Genomic DNA, 18,401 nt, shown 5'->3' with positions numbered 1-18,401 from the left:
TCGCAACGAAAACATATTGGATATCTTATTAGTCACTCACTAAAAATTAAACAAAGCATAATCAACTTCTTACCCATCAACTCCTATTTATCATCAGAGAAGTACCATATCCCGAAAAATTTACAAAAAATAATAAATATTAGTAGTAGTTTCTCTGCTTATCCACATTTTGCTTTGCTTTTTTTTTTTTATTTTTATTTTTCTGCTACTTGTTGAGTACTACCGCTACTCACTACTTTAACCCCAATTAATATACTCATCACAAAAATAAATAAAATGAATCTCCTATTTGCCTTCTTCCACTTCCCCCACACATACAACCCCCTCCCAAACCCAAAAAAAAAAAAAAAAAGAAAATGTGTCACGGCTTGACCAAAAATAGAGAGCCTGCAAAAATTTTGCCCATTGGTGAAATAAACACGAATACGGTCTAATTCCTGGTTTTACCCTTCCACTCAATACACTGATCGGTCGGCCTGGTCTTCTGCTTCCCAGCCTTGAGCGGGCAAGGAGTTTGCAGTGGCGGCACCATGCAATTGTACTGCAGACACAGCGAACTGCTCACCGGAATCTCAGCCCCCGGATTGATGTCGATCCCTGTTAAATAGTTATGCTGCAGATACAGTATCTGTATACCTGCCGATAACAACCGATCCACCAGGCTATTTGGCACCTGACCCATGAACCGGTTATTGTTCAGATACAAATTCTGTACCGTCGCGAGGAGTGGGGATATTTCACCCGATAACCTGTTGTAACTCAGATCAACGGTGGGAATTGTCACCTGATCGACCGGTTCAACCGGACCCGAAAATAAGTTCCTTTGTAATTGGAGGTTGGTGATTGGGAAAGAGAATAAGCGACCTGGAATGCAGCCGGTGAATTGGTTCAAGCTCAGGTCCAAGTAATTCAGCCGATTTAAACCGCTGAGAAGCCTGTCCACCGGACCGCTGAATCGGTTCCACGACAACGAGAGGTATTCAAGGGATGGAGGGAGCGAAGCCGGGGACAAGGACCCCGAAAGATCGTTCTGTTTGAGGTCTAGCCGGGTTAATGTCTGCGAAACAAAAGGAGGGACCGGACCCGAGAGACGGTTGTGGCAGAGAATGACGTTGGACAGCGCCGGCAGTGCTCCCACCGACCAAGGAATGCTTCCGGCCAGCTGATTGAAGCTAAGGTCGAGGGTATGCAGACCTCGGAGCTGACCCAGAGTAGCGGGAATCTGACCGGAGATGAAGTTCCGGCTCACGGCAAGGAACCTGATGTTCTTCAACTGGGATAAGGATTCCGGCAACGGGCCGATGATCCGTCCGGGAACAACGGTGAATTCGGTGAGGGCGGAGAGTTTGCCAATGGCAGGGTCCAGCCTGCCTGTAAGTCCAGGGGAACCAGCTCTAGGGTCGCCGAGATTCAGGGCGATAACATTATCTCCAACGCAATACACTCCGGCGAAGTTGCAGGGATCGGAGGTAAAATCCCAGGAAGCGAAAAAATGGGAACCGGGCAAATCATCCAAGCTCTTCCGAATAGATTGTAAAGCCAGAAAATCAATAGGGTTTAAAATTGCATGGGCTACCAAACAAGAATGGAGGAGAACAAAAATAGCCAACAACAGCAAGGACTGAGCAATCTCTGTCAGCGGGAGCCCCGTCATTGTTACTTCTCAGTGAAAGATGGACAGAGAGATTGCAGCAAGGGTGTTGGGGTTATATAAAGGGGAAAACGGGACCTTTTGGAAATGCTTTTCCGTGAGGAGCAGCGATTTCTCGTGTGGGAAAATGAGGGCCGTGAAAGCTTCGACAGAGACAACATGCAGAGGGGAAGAAAAAAGGAAAGTGTACTAGTAAGTAATATAGAGAAATGAAAGAGTAGCTTCTGAGAAAAGAAAGGGCAGACCGGGAGGGATGCGGCTTTTGATCAGTTGCTTGATTCTTCCGGGACAAGGGAGGAAAAAGAAAATTGAGGAAGTTTGTGTCTGGGTAGCTGTTGGCTTGTGGGAGAAGATGGGTCTGCAGGGGAAAGGGGATTGGGTGTTGTGGGCGAGGGGGTTATGGAGTATGGTGGGAGGCGATTGACCACGGCTACTAACTACTGCAGACTAAGCTGCTAAAATAATAATAATATTATTATTATTATACTATTAATTTTTAATCTTCTACAGTAGTATAGCAGCGTATCTACCCAGTTTTATTTTCCATTAAAATTATATAGATGGCAGGTTTTGTTTGTTTATTGGGAAGAGGTTCGGGAAGCTAAACGGTTGTCCGAGCCTAGGTGGAGCATCTCTGATTGTTTGGGGTGCAGGTTCGGAGAGAGACACGGATCATCGGAGTCCAGCTTTGGGGAAGGGAGGGAGGGTGATTGGGACTTAGGACCACGTGGCCCCAAGGCCAAGGTTGCTGCCTAACGCTATCTCACAAGCACGCAGCCACCCACAACTCACAATCATCAAACCCTGGCGCAGGCCCCCTTTCTTCTTTTTCTTTCGTTTTTTTCCCCCCTTTTTTCTCCAGTCACAATTGATCCATCCTTCTTCCCTTATTATATATTACCAATAATTAAACATTTGAGGCCACAGGAAAACAAAAACTTTATCCATTTCTGTGTCTTTTTTTCATGAGCATGCACCAATTTGAGAATTATCCCCAAGGTTTTTTGTGAGGAAGGAGATAAGGGTCCGCTTGGTTAGCATAATTTGCAAATATATATATATATATCATTCAATTTGCGTCATACACAAAACATATTCAATTACTTTTTATTTCATATGCATTACATTACAAAAAAGTGCTATAGTGAGTGTTTCAGATAGTAGATTATTTGAAATAATTACTATAATACAACATTGTTTGGATAGAGTATTATTTGAAATAATTACTGTAACACTTTTTGTGATGTGATGTATGTGAGATAAAAAGGTGATTGAGAATATAAAAAGATAGATTGAGAAATGTGTTTATGATGCAAGCAAAATATTATTTACAAAAACCTGTTATCCAAACACTCCCAATTATTTTTTGTGATATGATGTATGTGAAATAAAAAAAACATATTGAAAAATGTGTTTTTGATGCAAACAAATAATTTTTAGCCAAATAATTCCTATCCAAACACAGACTACTGTGTTATTTGAAATAAATTTTTTCAAATCATCTCCTATCCAAACACACCAATTTAATATTTGTCAAGTGGAGTAGTATTAGGTTTGTGGATACAAATTAAGGACTTGTTTAGATTACAAGTTTTTTTGTAGAAAAATTTTGAAATATTCTCTCGACACATTTTCAATTATCTTTTTACATCACATACATCACACTATTATATTATTTTTTAACAAAAACTTATAACTCAAACGGAGCCTAAATTCTCAATTGTAACGGGCAACCTCTACTTACGTGTAGCCATATGTGTTTATGGGTACAAATTAAATTCTTGAGTATTTTTTGTCACCCTCCAATACAAGTACACAAATTACAACATCGATTACTCGTTCACTTTCATCCAACACATTTTTATTTTTTATTTTTTAAAAAAGAACACTAATTAAAGTCATGTTTTATAATTTAATTTAACACTTAAATTTAATAGATTCGAATCTTAATATGTTCAAACACATTAATACAACTGCCGCGTGTATTAATACATTAATAACTGAAGCAAAAGTTTGACTTGTTAATCTTGCTTATACAGGTGCCACGTGTATTGCTACGTTGATAATTGAAGCAATATTTGACTTGTTGATTCGTTTGTTATGAGTTTAATTTAGTTATCAATATATCAATACACGTGATAACTACTACGTAAATTTGGGACATACGGGATAGAGAATTATCCAGGGACAGAGGATTTGAGACGCGGGTAGGCGGGTGGGGGAGGTCTGTAAACACATCTTCACCGAAACCACTGGTGCCATTGGTCCCCGCCGCTCCGCTCAACCCCTTCTTCTTGTCGTCCTCTCCCCTGTAGCAGCTCTGATCGCTTTTTCCTTCTTGCCAGCTTCTATCCTCAGGCTCTGTTTTTCAGAGGCCTGAAAAAGCATCGGATGATGACTTGGGGCTCAAGTCTCTCTAGTCCTTGGTTATACCTTTTAGTCAAACTGGGATTGATTTTTGTTTTTTTGGGGGTACAATTGCATCCGGTTTCACACATATGTTAAGATCTAATACCGGATTAACGCCAAATTTTCTTCTTTCCTTGCTATAACATTCTGTCACAAGATAAAAATGCCTCCGCCTATTACTACAATGCTACTGTCCCAGCCTTCCAACTAACATCAACCGCACAGCGTAGACGTTTCATAACCATCCCAAAAGGTCAAAAAGAAAGAGTACTATTAATGGTAATAAAGTCTTTTCAGAGTCAAGTCCGAAGTAGTCCGCTTACAATCTTGGGCCGTCTCCGCAAGCATTTGGGTCCTACACTGGACAGATGGTCCAAAAAGAAAACTCTTCTCATTCATTAGGGAGGCAGGGGGGAATGGATTTTAAAAATTTTTTTAAAGAATACAGGCATGATATATTGATACCTTGTTGCTGGGAACCAAAAGCAAGGGGACAGGGGTTGTTAGATTGTTTCGTGAGTTGGAAAAAAGAGAACGCCAATGAATCATAAATTAAAAATAGATCGCACTTCTTTTTGACACGGAAATGTAGGAAAATGTGCTAAAAAGTGGCCAAAGCTTATACTGCTAACTACTAGTACAGTATGATACAGTAATATCAACTTGATAGCTCATGGTTCATCCCCACTTTTAATAATTCTGCCATCATTTTGTATCACCTAATACGGCTAGTATTAGATAATGACATTTGCTTTACGGACCAAACTTACTCTGCCTTTAATCATTCTCAGGAAATTAAAGAATTTTGGGTATGGTGGTGGGATGTGCTGTCTGAGCACATCTTCTTCTTCTTTTTTTCGGAATTTATGGTCATCCTCAGCGTAAGGAAAGACTGAACATTTTACTATTCTTTTTCTATCATCAACAGTATACTAGTATCGAACTTACAGCCTATTATTATTAACCAAGGGACAAGAAATTACCACATAGCCAAAAAGAAAGAAAAAAAATCAATCAGAAGGGCTAATTAATGGATTTTTGGTTCTTGTGATCAGTAGTTTCGGTATAAAATGAAACGAAATTCAACCCTAAAGTGAACCAACCAAGTCCAGAAGGAAGAGTTATAAATTGTAGTAGCAAGGAAGATAGAAAAGCTGATTGGTTCCAACTTCCATATGGATGTCATAAATAATCATATGCCCATCTGGTCCCGCCCCACGTCCACGGGATGCATATCATCATCTTTGATTAGTCTCAACAAACGAACGACAAAAGACAGAGTAGTATTTGAATGAAAGTAGTAGTCATGAGCTCCAGCAAACAAGGTGGTTGTAAAAGCGGCAGAATCAAACACGTACTCCAAGTAGTGGTATACAGATGAAGATCAAACATTAATTACTACTACAATGGAAATGAAAGCTCCTTGATCGAAAAGGGTTTCTTCCCTTTTGAATTTTGCCAACCTTTGCTTTTAGCTGCCGTTTCCTTAATGCAGGCAGGGATAAAAAGGAGCCTGCAGCCATGCATGGACCGCAGCTCTTTGAATTCGTAGGACAGTATTTGCCCTTCGATCGGTTCATTAAACTGACCTTCCCCCACCACAAGTGATCTGTCATGATTAAACAGTTTTTTACAGTTGCCTCCAATATTACACGCCGTCTGTTTCTTTCTTAAATTTGTTTCGTTATACTGAGTGTGGTACTAGTAATTTTAGTGTGCCTTGGGGTGGGATCATGGGATGTATTGGATAATATGGAGGCATGGCAAGATTTTCATGGGAGACATGCGCAAAGAGGGAGGGCCGGCCAAGTGAGGAGGGAGTGGTGCGTATGGAGATGCGTGTTTGTTGATTGCACCAAACCCAACGACCGCAGCCACTATCCTCATCATCCTTCCGCTAAAATTCCAGGGTGTGGGGACTGAGTTTTTTTTTTTTGGGGGATGGAGGGGGGGGAGGACTGGGGGAGAAGGCGATGCATTACTACGATACAATTATTGCGCTATCAGGGATGAATAGTTTTGGATGGGGTTCTGGTTTGGTCTTGTACAGATTTTGAGCCCAGAATCAAAATCAGGGAATGTGTGTATTTATGTGCTTAGGTGCGGTGTCTCTTTCGTCCAGCTGCTGATCACCTACTTACCCCGCCCCGCTTTCGTTATCCGTATTTACCGGTGCGGTGCAGTGAGAGGTTAATTTTTATTTTTTTTTATCGAAGCTACGCAGCTTACAAAAATTCATATAATTTGAATTTTGAATTTAAAATTTAAATTTTACATATATATCGTGCATTCAACCATGATAATGTATACACTGTCTATCAGTCAGTGTGTATAAGATTTAATCTAAAATAATTTACTGTAACTCCATTCTTTTGTCACGTACTAAAATGTTAGAACGGAGTGCTACGAACTCGAAGTGCAAATATCACTTGCATGTCTACATTAGCCCACATTTAAGTTAATCAGTCATAAATTAGGCCACATTTTCTAATCGCCAGTTCCGAGTTTAGAAATTAGAATCACTCACCCTGGAAATGTTAACTGAATTGAATAGGCTTTCAATGATAAAGTACGTGCCTATTTGGCGAAGCGCCAAACAAAAGTTTTTTAATTTCTCCAACTCTGGAAAGTTCCGAATGAATTGAAAAGTCTACAGGCGAATGGAAGTCTAGAGGAAAGATGTTCTTCTCCTTATTAAACTTTTAAAGCAGCAGTAAACGTTTCGTCACCACAAAATCATTGAAAAATGCCATGACTTGGTTTTCGGTTTTATGTTTTATTCTTTAATTTTTTTCACATTTTTGTATTGGTTAGATCTTCTTTAATCTTTTTCCTGTTCTCAGAAAAAAACAAATTACACTTAAGCTGGGGCCTGTGGGAACCTCAAACTTTACTCTTAGTTAGTAGTACTGAAGTAACCATCCGTCAAATGATTTGCCATCCCATGATATATGGTCCCAATTCTTTAACATTCATCTTATTGCAGCGTTGCCGTTGAGTGACGCGCCTTAACTCTTCTCATTCACGTAACGACTTGGACTTTATAAGATAGATAATAGCACGAGTCAAAGAACCCAAAGTCCTCCAAAGTTTCCTTTTCCCTAAGGCATACTCAACTTTTTGAAATAAATACACACGAACGATTAATTAATTGCATTTTTTGGGGAATTTTTTTGGGGGGGGGGGGGGGGGACATGTTTGGATTGCATTTTCTTGATTTTTTTGTAGAAAAATTACTATAGCGATTTAATGTACGTGAAAAAAAAAGATAATAAGAAAATGTGATTACGGAAAACGACGTAATTTTTCAGCGAAAAATGGCTGTCCAAACGGAGCCCAATTGACTCCGGTTATCAACCTAGAGCAAGAAGAATATATAATTAAGAGGAAAAAATTGTAGTTGATGTGGTTAGAATCCTCCCTGTATTCCTAAGACCGTTGCACAAAGTTTCAACATATCACAGTAGAGAACCGCATCTTATGAATGACAATTTCTTTTTTGTCTTACATGCATGCATTAAATCGTTACACTAATATACATATACACCAAAAAGTTGCAATCCAAATGGAACTTAATCCAAAAATGGGTGGCAAGTGGCTACTATTATTTCCGGGGCCATACAGTTTGGCACACTGTCCCTCCCATTACCACCTCTTTTTTTTTTCATTTTTCCGTTTTTGCAGAGAGTTATCACCTCTGTTAATTCTTCATTCTTGAGCGGGTAATCAGCGTTACAGATCGTGAGCAAAGTGGGTCCCCAATTAACGGGGCTGCATGCGGTTTTACCTTTTGCAGACGGCCCAGCATCCAATTGAGATCCATCTCTACGAAAATGGGATTGGCAAGTAGTACATGGGAGGTGCAACGTGCACACTAACATTGAGGTCCAATTAGCGATGCGGTCTGGTAGCATCACATTATTCTTAATCTTCGGGGCTTGGGACCAAGTCCTCGTGTACTTGCCAAGTAGCGAACGTCTTTTTCCGGGCCCAACAACAATAGATCCATATACATAGAATATGAAGCACCAAAGGAGTCCGTCCGTAAGAGGTTGGTTGTAACGTACAATACAAGCGGGACAACGCAACTCACCTCAGTGGTAGTGGTAGTGGTAGTGGCAGTGGTAGTATCTGTTTTGCCGAACAGCTCTTTGCATGCTACTTGACTATGAGAATCCACAGGCAAAAAACATTCCGATTCTTTTCATTTTTATGAGAGGAGAAATCTCAACATGATGGATGGTGATGGTGAAGAGACAACAATTCTAGGACTGAAAATCCTCACGGTTAAAAACCATGAGCAAGAGCCGAGGAGGATATACAGCAGCAGCATGTGATTTCCTCCCTATTCTCCATTATACGTCCGGTGGTGCTGAATTTAACCTTCTGACAAAAAAAGGACCCAGTTTTAGGCTTCTCTCGGGCTTTGGACACATGGGAACGTTCTACTCGAGAGGCTGGACGCACCGACTAGAAAAGAAAGAATCATCTCCTCCTTGGAGAAGGCACAATCTTATTGACGAAGCAACGGTCGTCACAATTACAAAATGTTAATTGGGTACTTCCAGGAAGAAGGGGTTAACTGTGTCGTCACAATTACAAAAGGTTAAAAAAATGTCACTTTCGCAATTCCCCCAAAGCCTTGTTTCCAATTCAACAAAACCAAACAAACTAGAAAAACTAAACAAACTATAATTACTGGTTTCTATCAAGGGAGGCACTAACCGCGCAAATTTAGCTTCCACTTACAGCTGCCATTTTTGGGTGAATGAGTATATTTTCACTATAAGGAAATGAACTTATGCCATAGAAATTTAACAGAGCAACACAAACTGGCAGGCCAAGAAATATGTAATGACAGACTTATCACAACAAAGTAACAGCTCCCAGCAGAGGACGGCACATTCCATTTTCTGAAGATGCGATCAATAAGAAGATGTAGGTTTTGTTTTCACATAGTAGTCCTAGGCCTTTCTTCAGCGCCCATGAGGAAAGAGGGAAAATGCAAGAACTAAGGCAAGCCTAATTCACAAAAGCAAAGCATAACCAGGTTCATACTTCCAGCTACACCAACAAAAGTGACCAACAAAAGTGCCATGCCGAGCTTCCATCATAGAAGGATGCCAGCAGCATAAAAAGGCAATGGAGGTAGGAAACGCAATCTGCAGAGCAGCATGCCACACGGCTTTATTGTTAAATCTTCTGGAAATTGAATGTGGTGACGGCAGAAGTTAAACCTGCTATTCTTTTAGCCTTCCTCTATGTTACTCGTCGAATGACAATTTCTTAAACCAGATTAGTACAGCATTTAAATTGACTAACACCTGAACCAGACATTTGCTTCAATAAGATTAATCGCAAAGGTGTATCTCCTCCATCAAAATTGATGCTGTCTTAAACTAAGAGAACAAACAGGATGATCATTTCCAAATAAAATGCCAATCATCTTCTTAATAAAAAGTAATTTGGCACTATACAAAACTCTCAGCAACTCTTAGCCAAGTGATCAAACAATCAATGCACGATATGAGTGTAACGAAGGGAAAATGGAACATCAAAAGCTTACTTAAACCAAATTTCAGTGGAACATTAGAAGGCAGAATCCAGTTTTTTTTTTTTTTTTTCCTTTTTTGGGCAAAAAGCAGAATCCATTGCTGATAGAATTTCTAATTTCTGAAGCAATTTATCTCTGTCTGACAGTCAGGGCACCTTCTTTATCAACCTCTAACCAGGGGGCCAGATTACATGACAACGCAGCTTACCCTTTTTGCGAGTAGGCTAAGTGGAGGTACTTATGGAATTACGGGTATCATGCCACCAGCTGCCACTATTTGTTGCTCCAGCTGAACAAAAGAGATAGTAGAATAGATTATTCAATATGACTACGGGTGACAAGTAGTTACATTAAAAGGTAAAGTGGGTAAGAGTTACAATATGCATTTCGTTAGTGGTTGAGGAACCACATAAGCCATATCCAAGGATGACGCAAAATGAGAGTGAAAGAAACGAGAATGTCAAAAGCTTTTGCCTTTCTATATTCCCTTTCAGCATACTACCTTTAACAATCTTATTCATTCTTTTAATTCGTTTTTTACAGGAGGGTAATCAGCATAATGAATTTGAAAGAGAGTGCTGTTGAATTTTAGACAAAATTGCCTTCAATATTTTTAACCACTAAGCAACATTACTACTGAAATATGCTTGAAGAATATAACCAAGCCTCGTGTATAAAAATTCCTTCAAGACAAACGCTTACCATAAATAAATATTCAAGCTTCCTCTTCACAAGAGCGTATTCATTTTTCACATGTTGTAGACATTTCAAACACCTGCATATAAGGTGTTCAGTCACTTCAACAACACTATACAGCAAGGCCAAGCTGCCAATTCAAAACTCACCCATCCAGGTTCTTTTCCTCACAAAAATTTCTAAAAGCACCACACGCATTCTTCACTCTTTGTGCACCTATGCTGTTAGAAGAGACATAATCCCTTGTCATATATTCGAATTTTTCCACGACAGAAGACTAATCATCAAAAAATGCATTGTAATTTGCGTCAGTAGATGTTAATCTTGAAGTCAATTTAGTGGAGTTCAAAATTAGCTAGAGCAAAGACGTGGAATATAACCTAATTACAAAGAAGTGGTCCGTATTTTTTGGTTCTATTCTACTAGCTAGCCAGAAGCATATATGGAGGTAAAGAACTAAGAAAATTAAAAGTAAGGGAAGAAAACCAACAAAAAGGAAAACTTTTAGTATCTTCTTTTTTTTTTTTTTACCTAGAACTGCTACCCTTGAATTGGTGGACATAAGCATCGACCTGCTTAAAATCCACAATTGGTTGTTGACTGTGCCATTGAAAAAACCAAATTAAACCTCAACTCAAAAATCAACCGAATAAAAGACTATTAACATGCTATTCATAGATAATCTTGAAAGGACTAATCAGGAAATGTAAAGATAGCTTACAGGGCAGTCGCCACATTGTTGAGAAGCTTCTCAGAATCCTCAAAGAAGAGGGACACCACTTCAACCACAAAATCCGGGTTGCTCTCATCTTGCAGTTTCTGAAGCTGTACGAACTGATCATCCAAAAACCCCTTTTTTCCCCAAGACAACCAAACGAATAACGCCAAATCAAATGAAAAAGGAAAAACCTCTATTCAAGATCAAATAAGTTAAATCCAATTAATAAAATCCGTAAAAGCAACTCACCTCTTGATAAACGGTTGATATCAACTCCAGAAATCGTTTCTGCAACTGTGCTACTTCCATGCTTTTCCTTTATTGGCCTGCAGTCCTCGATGCCCCGCTACTTTATTTGTACGGAGTGAACTAGGTAGCAGTATTTATTTTCTCTTGATCTTGCTCAATAAAGTTAACTATGTGAAACCAGCAGATCTTTTGCACGCCAAACACCCACTAAAAATATGTGAGATTAACGTTAATGACGATATGCGAAATTAAAGGTGGAACCTAAAATAAAAGGCCTAGTGGGGTAGGCATGAGGGAGCCCGATAAATTAATCTATTGCCTCTGGATAATTTATGGAGTTCCTTTCTCTCTCAACGAAGAAATCAGAATTAAACTATTAACCCTAAATCTCAGGTAAACCTCAAAAGTCGGTAACTCTTGAGGCCACCCAATAAACTAATAACCTAACCCTCAACCCCCCCTTTGATCGATGTGGGATTCTTGTGGTAAGGTCAGGAAGGCCTATGCTACTAAAGGTGTACTAACTCCTAAAACACTCGGAAACCTCATCACTCGTTTCTTTTTCTTTCAACGAAAAAATCAGAATTAAATTATTAACCCTAAATCTCAGATAAACCTCAAAAGCCGGCAACTCTTGAGGCCACCCAGGGAATTATGGAGTTCCCTTCTCGCAAGTCTGTAATGTACTACTATAACCTCCCCTTTTTTTTCTTTTTTTTTTTTTTTACAAAAATGTCATAACTATTGTTGATATCAAAAACAAGCTGTACAACTTGAGCAAAAGGTCCATTTTGAGTTTTACAAAAGTGTCCCAAGACACTGAGAATTTAAATATTCCTCATATTGCACTACCTTAATAACATAAATACTGATTCTTCTACTTATCATTACATTGATGATCTATCAAGCTAAATGAGCATTTCATAAATAAAGATCTTAGCATTTGAATGTCTTCCAGCTGAGCAAAAAGTCTTATGTCTTGTGCTTTGTTCGTCCTCAAGTAACGTATCAACTGAGGAGATGACACTTGCACTTTCACTGCTGCCAGAGCTTCTCCCTAGCCTTACACAGTGTTAGTTTGATCGCTGCAGCATAGTCCAACATGTTATCTTCTGTGCTTCTTTCCCTTATGGCCCAGACAGCATGTGTATTATTGCCTTGAGTAGCCACTATACCAATTCCTAGTGGCTTTCCTTCCTCTTGCTGGCTGACTTCCATCACAATGTTCATCAGACTGCTTTCATCATTGTTGTACTGTTCTTCCTCATTCCTTGATGTTGTTTCTTGAATACTCACTCACTTGTCACTACTTTGAGCTTCAGTGTACTCTAACCACTCTAGGTGAGCTTTCTGTACAATTTCAAAAGGCCGACGGTATCTATTGTTGAAAATCTTCTCATTCCTAACTTTCCACAATTGTCAGAGTATGTTGACAGTATGTGCTTGATGGTGATTTCCGTCAGTCCTGCTTGTAGCTTCCATTAGACCACACTACTATTTATTGAAATTTCCTCTATAATCTACAAGTCCATCCCATTGCAATGGGGCCAATCTCCAGACTTCTTTGCTTGATTGCAGAAAAAAAATAAGTGTTCCACTGTCTCCTTTTCTTTCCCACAAATCTGGCATATTGGCTCTCCCATTTTGGTTCTACAATATATCAGTTCTTTCACTGGAAGAGCTTTGTTCAAGCATTTCCACATAAAGTTCTTCAATTTGCCTTGAATGTTCAGTCTCCACATCCGCCTCCACTCATTCTCTTTTTGTCCAATGGTGCTTGATTCCCCTTGCCATCTGGACACCTTTTGCTGAATATACTTTCCTCTACTCAAAAAATTATAAGCTGATTTGACAGAATAATTATCATTATTGCTCTCTATTCAGAAATTGCAGTCTTCCCTTCCTGTCAGGCTAATTGAAATTTTTTGTATTTCTGCAGCATCTTTCCCATTAAAAGTTATGAAGATCAAGTGTTTATTCTATCTGAAATTTGTTATCAGTTCTTCCACTTTTTGTAAACTGTAGTTCTGAGGCTTGTTGGTTGTTTATTTCCCCTCTTTGTTATTTGGAATCCATCTGTCTTCCCAAAATCGAGTTCTCTTACAATTCCCAATTCTTCTCCAAATGCCCTCCCCATATCCTCTCTAACACTAATAAGGCTTTTCCATATCTATGAAGCTGTTTGGCTCACTTTGCATTAGAATATTGAACTATTTAGATAATACTTGGCCTTCATGATCTTGCTTATCAATAGATTAGGACATGTCACTAGTATCTAGATTTGCTTTCCCAGTAGAGCCTTATTGAAATCCTGCAGGTTCTTGAATCCCAATCCCCCTCTACTTTTGTCCTTGGTAAATTTACTCCAGGAGCACCAGTGCATCTTTCTCCTTCCATTTTCTTCCCCCCATCAGAATCTAACCATCATAGAACTAATAGCCTTACGTAGCTTTCTTGGTAATTTGAAACAGGACATAGCATATATAGGTAAAGCCATTGTGATGACTTTTAGTAGTATTTCCTTCATTGCAGTATTCAGTAATTTATTTCTTCCAACTCTCCATCCTTCTCTGATAGCTATTTCTGATGAATCCAAATAGCTGTTCTTTCGATCTTGTGATTTACCTTAGCTAACCTTCTGAATGTTTCCCAATCTATTGCATACTTCTACTTGCTTCTCCTCATGTACTATAGCGGTATAGCCTCTTGTTTGGATACGCAGGAATGGTCTATCAAAATTCCTTTTTTTTTTTTTTGCAAGAATGGATGGAAACTATTTATATTCCAATGTTAGGTAATAGAAGTCACAACAAAATAAACTATTTATTATGGGTCAAGCTTGAATGGATCCGATTTTTAAAGATCTAATGGTTCAAATTGTATCATATCTTTTCATCGAGTAGTGTGATATAATTTGGTGATATGGCACAATTTGGTTCATTGAATTTTTGAAAATTCGATCTACCCAAGAGTCGAGTTTTGATCATTTATTATTCCAATGTTAAGTAAGGGAAGTTCACAATTGAATGTGTATTTCTTTTCCAACATTGGGCATAATCACATTGAGAAGGCAAAATGGAATGAAAAATTTATTATACAGGCTTTTCTTTTTAAGTATAAGTGAAAGAGTTCGAATCAAAACATTTCACTCATACTTCTTCCCTCGAACTATTCAACCCATCCCTAATGCACTTTGTACAAAATAAATGTGTATTTCTTTTTTAACATTTGGCAAAATCATATTAAGAAGGTAAAATGGAATGAAAATTTTATTATATTAATTTTTTTTAAGTGTAAGTAGTAAGGTACGAATTCAAAATCTCTTACTCACACTCCCCCTCCTCGAACCACCTAACCTATCACTTCTCCCTTATTATATTAACTTAATTACCCTAAATATAACATAAAACATTTCTTTTTCATTTTTTGGCAGTATCATCTAAATGGCTAGTTTTTTTTTTAAAGTTTGATTTGCAACTACACTAGCAAGCAAGAACATGTTCCATAGATATTATATTTAGAAACATATGACTATGACTTAATAATAATAAAAATAACTTTTTGGTAATAGACAATTACAATAGTTGAATACTGATTTAGCCAAAGTGAATATCCAAATTGCATACATATCAATTCATATGTCCTTTTGATTTGCTTCTATTTGATCTTTAAAACTATTTATAAACAAAAATGTATATTTGTGACTTAGTGGATGGTATAGCAACGTTTTTTTTCCTTCTTTATTTATTAAAGTGCATATGAATTGGCATGTTATTACTTCTTTTGAGTTGACAAATGTTGTCATATAATCCAATTTTATAAATAAAAAGATGTTAAAATTTTAAAATAAATATATTATTAAAGAGAACAAATGTTATTAATTAATAGAACTATAAAGTAACAGACGTTACTGTTAGATTTGGATTTTATCCCACCAACCGTTATTTTGTTGGGATTGGTTGGTGGGATAAAATCCAAACCCAACAAAATAACAGTTGGTGAGATAAAACCTAAGTCCAACCGTTACTAATTCACAAGTAATCTAATATTTGACACGTATATAAAAGGCAGAGAACTATGAAAAGGCAAACTTGACCTTTACAATTTAGGTGTTCGGTGAATAGAGTGGGAATGAGGTTTTCAAAGAATGAGAATCCAAAAAATAAAGTTGAAATAGGTTTTTTAAGAAGGTAAGGTCTTCCCAAAAAAAATATATATATATATATATATATATATATATATATATATATATATATATATATTTGTATGTCAAATATTGGAATGAAATGGATGGATTAGAAAAGCCTTTCTAACGTAGGCCCACCAGCCCACGTTCCATATCGGCCGCTTGTTTGCCCGCTGATATTTTGCTTCCGCCAAATTTCCCCGATATATAAGATTCACAATGATATAAGCATTTTTGGCATTTGGAGCTTGGAAGCTCTATCTAAAGCTTTTTCCTAGCTTTTTTATTCTTTGATTCCTTCAAACTTGCAGGTCCGGATTGTTTGCGAAAGGTAAAAGTAGGATGCTTTTATACACCACTATTTTAGGAAACTTTAAATACTTATTTATATGATAATTTCAAGAACCCTTCTATGAGGTTTGCGACTATATTAGTCCTGAATTTTGACAAATCTCACCTACCTTCTTTATTTTCAACTTTTTACTATATCATTACCAACTTGTCTCTAAAAATATTATTAAGAAGCTCATATTTGCAGGTAGGAAATATTTTCATGCCAAAATTGCTTCTGTGATTATTCTACTATTTTTTCAAATAGTAAACATATATTACTAAAAGCCTAAAAGGAAAATCAAATGGTGCCTTTAAGGAACAGATGAGTAAGTGCTTTTAAGGAACAGATGATTATTACTTAAGAGCATATTTAAGGTGCCTCAAGCAGAAAAAATTTATTTCCCTCACTATAAGGTGCTTTTCGTTAATTCGAGGAGGCTTTATAAATTTAAGAATCTTGAACTTTCTAAATTTAAGGTACAAAAGATTACTATTTAAGAGTATATATAAGGCACTTCAAGCCAAAAAAATTTATTTCATTCTCTATAAAGGGTTTTCATTAATTTGAGAAGTTTTATAAATTTAAGAACTTTGAACTTTCCATATTTAAGGTACAAAAGATTACTATTTAAGAGTATATATAAGGTACTTCAAGCCAAAAAAATTATTTCGTTCACTGTAAAGTGTTTTCGCTGATTTGAGGAGTTTTACAAATTTAAAAATTTTAAACTTTTTAAATTTTTGTATAGACTAATGACTTAACTATCAAAAACAGACACAATGCCTAAAATTATATTTATAAACTCATTTGAGGTGTTTTCGAAAACGTAAAAGTGACTTTCTTTGTTACAAAGTATTTTTGAATGGATTAAATTATATAAATTGTTTAAAGTTTTTGTTTAATGTTCTTACTTTTTGTCAAAGTCGATGGCTTGAAAACAAGAGAAAAATAATTTATTAACAATATATTTAGAAACTTACTTGACGCATTTTCAAGGTGAAAAATATCAAGTATATTTTTAATTATAACAATTTTTTCTTTTGCATTTTTTGTTCGGATCAATGACTTCAAAAATTGCAAAAGGTCTTTTAACCTCATTAATATGTTATAATTCATAAGGATTTAGTTTGAAGACAATCATTCGTCAACGTCTTATTTAAGTTTGAATTTAAAATCTAAAATTTGTATATGTATTATATATCCAATTATATGTGGACAAAATCTACTCATACAATTAAAATTATAAATCATATAGAACTATACAATATATATATATGTATCTTTACTAGTTGAATAGATTATTGGAACTCCTTACCAAGGATGAATGGAAGGAGAGACTTGAACTAAAAACGGGTCCGTTTGGATTCCTTGTTTTTGGGTCTGTTTTTGAAAAACTGTTTTTCACATTCCAAATGCTACAGTAAATGTGTATTTCAAAAACAACTCCAAAAACACCATATCCAAACAATATATCAAAAACAACTCCAAATACATATTTAATATGTTTATTTCAATTTGTATATCTCAATTATGTATAGGATATATATATTATATTAATTTATATATATTTATTTATATATATTATAAATATTTTATTTTATATAAAATATATTTATATATATTTATAATATATTTATATAAATATTATATATTATATAAATTATATATAATATAAATATGTAATTATACATTTATATAAATATTATACATTATATATTTAATATATACATAATATATATTTATAATATATTTATATAAATACTATATATTATATATATTATATATAATATAAATATGTAATTATACATTTATATAAATATTATATATTATATATTATATATTATATATACATAATATATATTTTATATATTATACATTTATATAAATGTACATTTATACATAATATATATATTTATGTATATTTATAATATACATTTATATAATGTATTATATATAATATAATACATTTATACATTTATATTAATATACATAATATTAATTATATATTAATACATAATATTAATACATTTATACATAATATTAATATATATTTATAATATATTAATTTATACATTTATAAATATATTTATATTATGTATTGCATATAATATAATACATTTATATATTTATTTATAAATATGTAAATATATTTATTTTATAAATATATGTAAAATATATTTATAAATATTTATAAATGTATTATAAATGCATAAATGTATATAAATATAAAAATATAAAAATTATAAATTATAAATTATAAAATACATTTATATAATATTCATTTATAATTTATACATTTATACATTTATAAATATATTTAAATGTATTATATTATATATAATACATTTATATATTTTTATATATAATACATTTATATATTTGTATATAAATATATTTATTTATAAATATTTATAAATGTATTATAAATGCATAAATGTATATAAGTATAAAAATATAAAATTTATAATTTATACATTTATAAATATATTTATATTATGTATTATATATAATATAATACATTTATATATTTTTATATAAATATATAAATATATTTATTTATAAATATTTATAAATGTATAAATGTATATTGTTATAAAAATTATA

At 35.2% G+C, this 18,401-nt stretch overlaps 2 protein-coding genes across 3 annotated transcripts; both read right to left on the bottom strand.

The window, feature by feature from the left end:
- On the bottom strand, positions 1-2,064 carry LOC113696335 (uncharacterized). Its single transcript, XM_027215766.2, has one exon. It carries the CDS (start codon positions 1,652-1,654, stop codon positions 431-433), a length of 1,224 nt encoding a protein of 407 aa, XP_027071567.1. The 5' UTR covers positions 1,655-2,064; the 3' UTR covers positions 1-430.
- Positions 2,065-9,483: 7,419 nt separating this feature from the next.
- On the bottom strand, positions 9,484-11,595 carry LOC113717084 (histidine-containing phosphotransfer protein 1). Of its 2 annotated transcripts, XM_027241734.2 has the most exons (6): positions 11,278-11,595; positions 11,032-11,162; positions 10,842-10,910; positions 10,460-10,531; positions 10,317-10,389; positions 9,484-9,903 (listed from the first exon to the last, which is right to left on the bottom strand). In XM_027241734.2, exons 1-6 carry the CDS (start codon positions 11,335-11,337, stop codon positions 9,853-9,855), a joined length of 456 nt encoding a protein of 151 aa, XP_027097535.1. In that variant the 5' UTR covers positions 11,338-11,595; the 3' UTR covers positions 9,484-9,852. The 2 variants fall into 2 exon arrangements, with proteins under 2 accessions (XP_027097535.1, XP_027097541.1); XM_027241740.2 differs by lacking the exon at positions 10,842-10,910 and having other exon boundaries at positions 11,278-11,485.
- Positions 11,596-18,401: the final 6,806 nt, after the last annotated feature.

This window comes from Coffea arabica, chromosome 1e, assembly GCF_036785885.1.
Source record: "Coffea arabica cultivar ET-39 chromosome 1e, Coffea Arabica ET-39 HiFi, whole genome shotgun sequence".
Lineage (NCBI taxonomy): Eukaryota > Viridiplantae > Streptophyta > Magnoliopsida > Gentianales > Rubiaceae > Coffea > Coffea arabica.
The sequence above is the reverse complement of the archived record's forward strand: the minus strand, read 5'-3'. Positions and strand labels throughout refer to the sequence as shown.

Excerpts from the sequence above, each read along its gene's own strand:
- LOC113696335 (XM_027215766.2), bottom strand. The coding sequence starts at position 1,654 with ATGACGGGGCTCCCGCTGACAGAGATTGCTCAGTCCTTGCTGTTGTTG.
- LOC113717084 (XM_027241734.2), bottom strand. The coding sequence starts at position 11,337 with ATGGAAGTAGCACAGTTGCAGAAACGATTTCTGGAGTTGATATCAACC. Across the intron at positions 10,911-11,031 it reads AACAATGTGGCGACTGCCCT|TCAACAACCAATTGTGGATT; the intron begins GTAAGCTATCTT and ends TCAATGGCACAG. Across the intron at positions 10,390-10,459 it reads GAGGAAAAGAACCTGGATGG|GTGTTTGAAATGTCTACAAC; the intron begins GTGAGTTTTGAA and ends CCTTATATGCAG.